The 10,982-nt window shown below is 30.9% G+C and overlaps 1 protein-coding gene across 1 annotated transcript; it reads left to right on the top strand.

Moving 5' to 3' along the window:
- The first annotated feature begins 282 nt into the window (after window positions 1-282).
- On the top strand, window positions 283-8,650 carry LOC146724614 (uncharacterized). The gene is made up of 6 exons (XM_085479590.1): window positions 283-346; window positions 453-578; window positions 7,534-7,598; window positions 7,830-7,989; window positions 8,250-8,349; window positions 8,589-8,650. Exons 1-6 carry the CDS (start codon window positions 283-285, stop codon window positions 8,632-8,634), a joined length of 561 nt encoding a protein of 186 aa, XP_085335716.1. The 3' UTR covers window positions 8,635-8,650.
- The last annotated feature ends 2,332 nt before the right edge of the window (window positions 8,651-10,982 follow it).

The following is a 10,982-nucleotide window of genomic DNA, read 5'->3' as shown; positions in this document are numbered from 1 at the left end:
TATTTAATATATCAAATCATAACTTCCCAATATTTATGAATACGGTTATGGAAAAGACTTATATAAATCATGTAATACAAATGTATGTATATATATAGACAATTAATAAAATAATTTGTAATTACAGATTCATATAAGGAAGCTATAGATGTTGTACATAAAAAAATTCGAACCGATACATCAGATACATCATGTTCGCAATTAGGCCGAGGGAAAAGAAAAAAGAAAACATTCCAACCAGTTACAGCAAACAACTTAAATGATGACGATTCAAATCCGCGAATGACACCATCTCCGTTAATGACTGTCATGGATTTGCATTTAGAAAATGAACAGTTGACAAATGGTATAACAATAAATAAATATATATATTATTTTTATAAATCTTTAACATTATTTTTTTAACTTGCAAATAAAGTAATGCTTAATAGTGTAATTTTTTATACATTTAGATTTGATTAATGATGATAACCAAAACTTGGACAAGGATATCGAAAATATGGATGAAACAGCAATAAACGTGAGTCAAAATAAAAAGAATAATATTGCCTCTGAAGACCATGTAACTTCTGATGAAGGTATAAACAAATAATTTTTGGTACAATAAGGTATTAAACAATACAAGTCGATTTTAAGTAATCCCGCTTAATATATATATAGTGTCTATTAATTTATTAATTTAATATTAAATAAATACAATAATGATACTAAAAATTTCCATTATTTAGATCCTAAAGATGCTGTTAATCCAGTAAATAATATGATACCAACCGATATCATTTTTGAAAATTTTCCAGCAGGTAATCATTCATATTTATTGTTCTTTTGTTTATAGTAATATAATTTGTAAATTTATATTTCAGAATATTGTTTCAATCCTGCAAAACACGATTGCGATTAAAAAATTATTGGAACAACAAAATGCATTTTTAAAGCAATTAGAGCGTACAAATAATTCGCTTCCACTGCTCTCAGCATCTGGTTCAAGCTGTAGTAGTACTTTTTCTCTTATTCCGAACAAACCTTTCAAGAAATTTACAAAATTACTTGATTTCGACATCGCATTAAAAACTAATGAGGAAGGACAAAAACAAATGGTAAAAATAGTCTACATTTCTTATTTCTTGTTTTTTGAATATTTGAGACAAAATTCAAGGTTCGAGCTGGTAAAATAATGTAAATGGTTAGAAAGAAATTGCTTTCAAAAGCAATTTTGATTGTTCAAGCTTGATTAAACTAGGATTATTTTATAACATTCATTATAATTTCATTGTACCATTGTTGAATATGCCAAAACTACTGATATCTATTTTTAAAAAATATATATTTAACCCTTTTTCCTTCTGACTAACTGACTTTAATTGAAATTAAAATAGACAAAAAGGATGCTCAATATTTACCAGAAAAGGCTCGAACAATTGTATATATATATATATATATATATATGTATTTACATTTTTTTCGTAGGAAACATTTGTCTATTTATTAGGAGGCACTTCTCCCCACGATCAAATAAAAGCTGGACTAGAAAAAATATTTACTAATAAATTGGGTACAAAATGTTCTTGGATGGGTCGCAAAGGCAACTTCGAAGTGAACACACTAATAATTATGGACATTTTAAAACGTATATAGAAATGTAAAAATATATAATTATAAAAAATTAATGCTTTTAATAGCATAATAATTGTACCGGTACTATATTAACTTTTTTTTTGTTACATTTGTAGGATCGACTAGAAAACACTTTCCATTTTTGACAGATAAACAATTTCAGAACTATGTGTCAGCTTGGTTAAGGCACTCAAAAACGCGCTACGACAGAGAACTAGTATGTTTTACGTTTTACTTGTATATTTTAGTTTTCGATATAACAACATATTTATTATTACTTTTATTTTTTACAGGCAAAGCAACAACGTCAATAAGTTTTATCATTTTTTAAGTATCACAATAATAGTTACTTGTGTATTTAGTGTATTCATGAATTTTTTATTTTTACGTTAAAATCAAAGAGAAATTAATATTTTTATATTAAAATGTTGGCTTGTATTAAAATTATTTAGCGATAAATGAATGCAATTAGATGATAACTTATATATATTACTAAAACTTCTTATTGCCCACATTAACAGCACTGACCATATTAGTTGTGTTAGCGATTTGTGTTATTATGTATCTTATAAGTTAATTATATCCCCCATAGCAAAAAATGTCACAGTGACATCACAATAAGCTCACAATAGAGTCACAAGGTGACAAAAAAATGTAATGTCACTGTGATGTCATTGTGAGATTATTGGAAGGTAACAGTGATATCATTAATCACAATTGAAGTGATATCATTGTAAAATGTCACATTGATATAACTAGTATATCACGAAATGTAACAATAAGGATAAAAAAATCTGTCATAGCAAGAAAATGTCACAGTGACATCATAAAGATGTTCTGCTGTGACGATAAAATATATATTTAATCGTCACAGCACAACATCTTTATGATGTTACAGTGATATCATCAAAAATGTCACATTGATATAACTAGTATATCACGAAATGTAACAATAATGATAAAAAATCTGTCATAGCAAGAAAATGTCACAGTGACATCATAAAGATGTTGTGCTGTGACGATCAACAATTAAAATTAGAAAAATAAAGTTTAATTTATGATATATTTAATAAATAATTTATATTTATTTATTTATATTTATTACTGCTATAACTAAATATATATTAGGGTGTCCAATTTAAAATAACACGTACACCACTTCAAATATCTCTTAAAATATTCATCAAATAAAGGGCATCATCTACTTTATGACCTCCTTTGAATCAAACAACTTTTATTTGAAATATTTTTCTTTAAAATAGTCGCGTTCAGCAGAATGACTGCTAAGTTGTCATCTTGTCAAGACTTGACGTTGATTTGTTCTAAAAGTAAAAGAATCAACACGTCACCGTTAATGGACGCTACTTAATGTAACCTAATCTTACCTAATCCTAATGCAAGCGTGACCGTGTAGGCGCGTACACGTTGCCCAAAACGCTCTGCAGCGTATACGCAGTCTGTTGGTGTACCAGCACGTGTTTTTTATTTGCATAAGAGGACATTTTGACTCAAAATAAGTGATCTCAGAAGATCACTTAGCAATAAGAAGTGATTTAACAAAGTGAAAAACATCAACATAAAAATTAAGGTTAGTATATACAATATTTTTTATCTTATGTTTGTCTTATATTTTTTTCATATTTATTGTAACAAGATATCTTTTTTTCATTGTATATGTATATTTAGGAAAAAAAATATATTTTGTGAAAAATATGGGTCGCAAACGAAAACACTCAATATTTTATAGTGCAAGACATAAACGAAGATTAGTTGCAAGAAACACAGTAACAGATATGAATATGATAACTCATCAGACTGATTCTGCGGATTCTATGGCAATAATTAATAATAATAATGATCAACTAATTGTTGTTGATGAGAATGCTTCGTCTTTATGTGATTCTGATAAAGTATACTCAGATAGAAATCTAAATCAATATTATGATGAAAATAATATTAACTTTTTGAATGAAAATAATGCCTGTATGATACAAAATTACACGGATGCAAATAAGCTGCAAGCTATAGTCGATAACAATTATGAAAATCTGTGTTTAAATGATAACGAAACTTTTATACATGACATAAGTAAATGGGCTATTGAAGAAAAGATATCACTCAAATCACTCCGTCACCTTTTACAGATATTGCAAACACACACTAATTATACTTTGCCTAAAGATCCACGTACATTATTGCAAACTCCTAAATCAACTGAAATTATACAAATTGAAAACGGAGATTACTGCCACTTAGGTCTCGAAAAAGCTCTTCTAAAAATTATTGAAGAACGTAAAAGATTGAATTTTGCTCTTGATAACATTCAATTATTTATAAATATTGATGGTTTACCTAGTTTGTCCGGAAAGTAATGCGTCGCATTTTTTTGTGACGCGACTATACATCGCAGAGCGATGGGACCGGTTGGGGAGGAAGGGGGGTACCCTTAGCTTTCCAACGGTAGGTCGCTCAATTGTTTCCATGCGCTTGGAGGGTTAGGACGGCTTATTCTGTGAACCTCTGCTTAGTGGTCGCGTCGAACTTGTGATGGAGAGAACGATAGAGCAACGCTATGCGATAAAGTTTTGCGTGAAGCTGGACAAGACGCCGCTGGAAACTTTTGAAATGCTCAAGAAAGTTTGGCCCCGGCGGACTTTTTTTTATTTCCTCGGCTGAAAAGGGAGCTCAAAGGACAACAGCTCGAGTCGGTTGACAACGTACAAGCTACTTCGACGGCCTCCCTGAACAGCATCCCAGTCAAGGAGTTCCAGAAATCTTATGACGCATGGAAATCGCGTTGGCAAAAATGTATTGACGCAGAAGGGTCATACTTCGAACAATTTTAAGTTGTTTTACCTATGCGATCAATAAATTCTTTTTTAAAAAAATGCGACGCATTACTTTCCGGACAAACCCTGTATATATAAGTCTTCCACAAAGAGTTTATGGCCAATATTATGTGCAGATAATATTATAAACAATGTATATGTCATTGCCTTATATTATGGTGAAGGAAAACCAAAAAATGCAAATGAGTTTTTAAAAATGTTTGTAGGTGATGCTATTGCTTTTATAAATAATGGGATTGATTATGAGGGACAGATCATAAAAGTCGAAATTAAAGCAATAATTTGTGACGCTCCTGCTAAATCATTTATTTTAAATGTAAAAGGACACACTGGATATAATAGTTGCACTAAATGCATTATTGAAGGTGATAATATAGAAGGACATATATGTTTTCCATACACATATAATATGATGTTACGTAATGATAAAGAATTTTTTACTGGATCTTATAATCTTGATTATCAAACTGGTGACACAATTTTAAAAAATATACCAAATCTAGGCTTAGTTACAAATGTGCCACTAGATTATATGCACCTGGTATGTTTGGGTGTTATGCGTAAACTTATTATGTTATGGCTTTCAGAACCACTTAAGATAAGATTATCAAATTCAGACAAAGAACAAATTTCTAAGAAACTAATAAAGTTACGCAATTATATTCCTTCTGATTTTGCTCGAAAACCAAGATCATTAAAGTATATCAAACATTGGAAAGCCACAGAATATCGGCAATTTTTATTATATACAGGTCCTATTATATTGAAAGGAATACTACAAGAAAATGTATATTTAAATTTTCTAACATTACATGTAGCAATCACAATTCTTGCACATCCTACTTTAACATATCAAACTTCTATTATAGAATATGCAGAAAATTTATTAAAACATTTTGTAAAATCATTTCAAGTTATCTACGGTTCTAAATATATTTCACATAATATTCATAATTTATTACATCTTGCTGCAGACGTAAAACAATTTGGTGCTCTGGATAAATTTAGTGCATTTAAATTTGAGAATTATATGTCTACGTTAAAGAAATTAATTCGTAAAACTAACCAACCATTACAGCAATTAACAAGAAGATTTGCAGAAATTGAGACAATACATAATAATGAAACATTCAAAATATATTCAAATTCATACGATATGGAAAAATGTTTTACACGCTCTCATTGTGATGGTCCTATTACGAAAGATTTCATTTCTGTACAACAATATAAAATTTTTTGCAATAATCAATATTATATTAACTGTGATGATCCAAAAAATAATTGCATTTCTTTTGAAAATGGACAAATAATGTCAATTTTAAATTTCATTAAATCTAATGACAATAAAATGTATGCTATTGGCAAAGTACTTGTGTTAGTGGAAGATTTATATACACAGCCTATTTCGTCATTAACTTTAAATATTGGTATCATGTCTGAATATTCTCATCTTCAGACATGGGAGTTTGATAAAATTAGAGCAAAAATGTTGAAAATGCCTTATAAAAAAAATTATATTATATTTCCGATGTTACACACAACTGAATAATACATGTTTAATATTAATTTGCATTTGTAATTAAATAATTAAACGTAATTATAATACTCTAATATAAATTGCAAATATTATTATTATTATTATTATTATTATTATTATCGTCACATTTTTATCATATTATTTACATCATAGATTATTTATAATTTCAATGCTGATCAATTTTTATTTACAGTTATTATGGCGTATAATATTGTGGAGTTCGAAGATGGTTTACAAATTGTTCCTTCTGAATGGTTAACTGAAAATAATAAGGAATGTAAATGGCCATCATATACAAGTCAAATTAAGATAAATAAAGCAATTATGAAAAGAATATTTCCTTCTGATGATTGGCAATTATATAAAATAATCCGTATTTTTGGTAGCAGCGGTTAGTAATATAAAAAATGTATTTTATTTTTTTATCAAAAATTATATAAATTAAAATTATAATATATATGTATTAAAAGTATATATTAAAATTTAAATTTTAAGTGATATTTGATTATAAAATATATAAAAACAAAAATCTAATTTTTAATATTCAAAAATTTTATACGTTTTAGATATATATGATAAAGCTATAGACAAACTTAAATTAGCTGAACAAATATCCGATATAGATGGTGATGATGGAAATAACCTCAAAAAATCGAGATATCAACGAGCAAAAAAAAATACAGGTTCATCTCCTGATAATTCTGATACAAGCGACACAAGCATCAATAAATTAAAAACTCGCAATGATTTAGAGTTAGATAATTTTCCTAATACACCAAAAGCTTTAACAATAAATAAGAGCAAAATCTGTGAAATAAAGACACCATTAATACAAGGTGATAAGAAAATGAATCGAGTAAAAAAAATTTCAAGTTCTTCTGATAATTCAGATAGAACTGACACAAGCAATGATTTAGATGAAGCTTCTAATATATCAAACGATTTAAATAAAAGCAAAATGACTTATGAAATAAAAAAACCACTGATAAAAAATTATAAGAAAATAACTAAGCCTCCGATACAAATAAGTAATGAAAAAATAATTAATATTCAGTCTAAAAAGTCTGCAGTTACATATAGTAAATCTATAAGTTCACAAGAACATCGAACAGCAAATAAAGATGACCTTGTTCCACAAAATTCAGATACAATATCTACATCCGATACTTGTAATGCTGAGATTGATGTAGGTAAAAATATATTTGTTATTAATTTTAAATTTTTGTAAAAGCTTACCTATATATATATATATATTATTAAAGTTTTAACTTTTTTTATTTATATCACTGTAAACATATTTAAAATGGTATATAATTCGTAATATTTATATAATCTGACAATGAGTAGATATACAATAATATGTGTCAATTATTTTTGCAGATTTTCATAATTTAATTATCAGGAAACTAAATGCAGTATTGTTAAATCTTACAACAATTGATGAACGTTTAATAAAGTTGGATAATCACATAAGAAAAAATGAGGAAACGGATTTAAAAAAAAATTAACATTATGATTTCGATTTGCCAGCAGATACCGTAGAACAATTACAGAGAATTGATAATCAATTAAAAAACAAATGTGTTGCTGCAGAAATGGTATATACAAAATATTATCATTTTATACTTACGATTAGAAACATTTTATTGAAATGTCTTATAAAAAGCAATATTTTGGACATATTTATTTATTTATATAATGTTAAATAATTTTAAAGAAGTTAAAAGAAAAGTAATGTTAACTTTTTTTATAAGAGAAAAACAAATGTTTATTATTTTGATATTTTTAGATCATAAACTAATATTAATTAAATTATTTTATATTTTTAGACAAGACAATTGAGCTTTTTAGGAGGTAAGGATCATCATGATGTGATTTCGTACATGATGAAACATATTTTAACAAATAAATTAGCAATGGAATATAGTTGGGCTGGTGCAAAATTGAAAAATGCCTTTAAAAATCTTCGCATTACTATATGTATCATAAGTAAGTATATAAATATTTAATCACAGAAATGTTTTTATTGACATATTTTTGACACTTTATATATAGCATTCTATGCATGGTTATATTGGATGATGCTATTAAAACTCTAATATCATTATTCAATAATATGTAATCATAGGAATATAAAATAATTTTGAATAGTATATATACATATATACATATATATATATATAAAATTAAGTCGCTTTAAATTTTTATATAATCTATAACCACACATATCTGTTTAAACTTGTTGTTAGATGCTGCGCGAACTTCAAGAACCAATTTAACAAATAAGGAAGTTGAGGATATAATTGCAAGATGGCTAATTTTAGCCAAGCAGAGATTTGACCGAGATTTGTAAGTTATATATAATATACCTCAATTTAACTATTTTATCATCTTATCTCAAACTTTTTATTTTTATAAGAAACTGATTTTAAAGAGGGTGAACACATGCACTATCTGTTCATTATTGCGTGTATTAGTTTTTTAAATTAAATACAACATTTAAGAACTTATTGTTATTTTTGTATAGAATATTTATTGCAGAATTGACTTATTGCACCTATGTATAACAATCACATATTTCTTTTTAGGAAAAAGGAAGAACAAAAGAAGAGATGCGAAAATGAGGAGATCTAAACAAGAAAAGGACAGGTTATTAAATAGAATAATTTTAATATATAATAAATAAAATATTTGAACGTTTATTATTACGTTTATTGCACAGTTTATTATTATTACGTTTATTTATAGATTTTATAGAGTTTATTTTTGCATATGAACTTTTTTTATTTTGAATGTATTAATTTCATACACAGTAATTATATATATATTTTATTATTTAAATGGTTACAGTATTAAATACATATGCATAGTTGTAAGTGCAATAAAGTAATTATTAAATATTATTTTTTAAATATAGTATAAAACGAGAAAAGTTATAATAATATATACAGTTGAATATTAAAGTAATTTAAAGTTCTAAGTATTTTAGTACTTTTATGCGTAGCTGTAGCATAAAAAATTAACAATCACTATGTTTATTTTATTAATGCCTATATATTAAAAAGTTATGCACATTTAAGTTTTCTAACAATTGTATCAATTTTTTTTCATAATTCTGATAAAGTGATAACTAGAATTTAAAAAAAATTACTTTAAAAATGATTTATTATAAGTATTAATTATATATGTTAGTGATATAGTTATTAAATATGATTAAATGATGTGATTTAACGTGAATGTGTATTAAATGATAGTTATACACCCACACACACGTACATATATAATAATATGGCTTATATTTTTTGGAACGTATATATGTATTATTTAAAAAATAAAAATGTAATTAAATAAATTACATTTATAATCTTTGAGACAAGCATATGACTACTGGCAGGATCAACCAGGGAGCTTCGTGTTCGGTTACTCGCAAGGGAGTAACTTGCGAGCGAGCCCGAAGACTCGTCGCTAGCTCTTTTTCGCGCGCGCGCGCGTTCGATGCCGAAACACCGACGCGCGCGCGACACGCTCGTATGTGCCATTTTATTTGCCGCCGGTCTTGCTCAGCCGGTCGGCGACACTCTGCTGTGTTTAACGCTATTATGTAAAGCGTACGAGAGAACGACGGAGGCGAGAGTAAACCCCCGACGCCGCCGCCTCTCCTCTTCTTCCTCCTCCTCTCCGTTCAAAAATCCACAAGATCAAAATACTCGTGTTCTTATTCTCCCAATGTTATGATGCGCGGTCTCGAGAGACCGCGCGATTCACCCTGACGCTAGATCGACGATGGCGATGCTTAGACGTCGAGGACTGTTCTGTCTGGTTCGTACGCGTTTAACCGCACACGACCAGCAATAAGATTTCGCTACGGCGTACAAAGCGAGCGGGAAGAAGCAACTCTTCCCGCAAACTCGTATCCGTGGAGTAGATGCTCGGTAAGCGCGACGATTCCGCTGCTGCGTACGAAACGAGAGGGAACCGCGCGGCCAACACACTAGAGGCGTGCGCGCCACATAAGAGCCATTCGGTCTTGCGACACCGACTCGTGGCAATGCTGTGCTCGTAATAAATAAGTGTGCGTTAATTTTGCGCGCGTTCGGCGACGAACGAGAAGAGCCGCACCGTAATCCCCGGCGAAGAGGAATACGAGACGACGCGAGAGTCGAACGTACGTTTCTCGCGAGACACGCAACCTCCAAGCATGAGAAGACTTGGCGGCGGCGCGTTCTGCGACGATCGTATATTATTTTATATATTCGTGGTTTCCAAATCAAACATTTTATATAAATGTTCTCTCCGTGTCAGAGTCGCGACTCGACAAAATCCGTTCTCGACCCGTTCGGGCGATTCTTCGTTTGTCAACGTCGAGAGCGCGACACGTACAATATTAATTCTCTCCTACCCTCTTATAGTACCCAACCGACCGGCCAAGCGGTCGGCGACGGTACGGAGAGCGGTCGAAACACGCCGGAGTGGCGAGAGACTCGAGAAAGTACGTTTACGACTCGTCCGGACTCGCTCGACTCGTTCGACGCGCCGAGCGCGACGTATCTCTTATAGTACCCAACCGGCCGGCCAGGCGGTCGGCGACGCACGGTCCTACGCACGGCCGTATGCGAGCGCGAGCGCCGAAATGCGCGTTCAATCGAGACATAGTCGCAGAGAGCGAACGATCGAAAAGTCCTATTGTACGATAAAATATTATCACGATAGCCGTATGGCGAATGTCAAACAACGATAATTAGCATTAATTAAGAAGGAAACAAACGAAATGCCGGGACAATAAGGTATAAGCACCGACGGTACCTCCGGGCCGGGCGGCACCTCCGGGCCGGGGGCACCTCCGGGTCGGGCGGCACCTCCGGGCCGGGCGACACCTCCGGGAACCACGGCCGACCGGCGACACCTCCGGGCCGGGCGACACCTCCGGGAACCACGGCCGACCGGCGGCACCTCCGGGCCGGGCGGACACCTCCGGAAACCAC

Source organism: Nylanderia fulva, unplaced genomic scaffold (genome assembly GCF_048542155.1).
Source record: "Nylanderia fulva isolate GAGA-0341 unplaced genomic scaffold, ASM4854215v1 Scaffold1234, whole genome shotgun sequence".
NCBI classification, from domain to species: domain Eukaryota; kingdom Metazoa; phylum Arthropoda; class Insecta; order Hymenoptera; family Formicidae; genus Nylanderia; species Nylanderia fulva.
Note: the sequence above shows the minus strand (reverse complement) of the source record. Positions and strands in the feature narration are given on the sequence as shown.

Coding starts and splice junctions, on each gene's coding strand:
- LOC146724614 (XM_085479590.1), top strand. CDS start 283: ATGACACCATCTCCGTTAATGACTGTCATGGATTTGCATTTAGAAAAT. Junction 7,599..7,829: donor AATGTGTTGCTGCAGAAATG/GTATATACAAAA, acceptor TTATATTTTTAG/ACAAGACAATTGAGCTTTTT. Junction 8,350..8,588: donor CAGAGATTTGACCGAGATTT/GTAAGTTATATA, acceptor ATTTCTTTTTAG/GAAAAAGGAAGAACAAAAGA.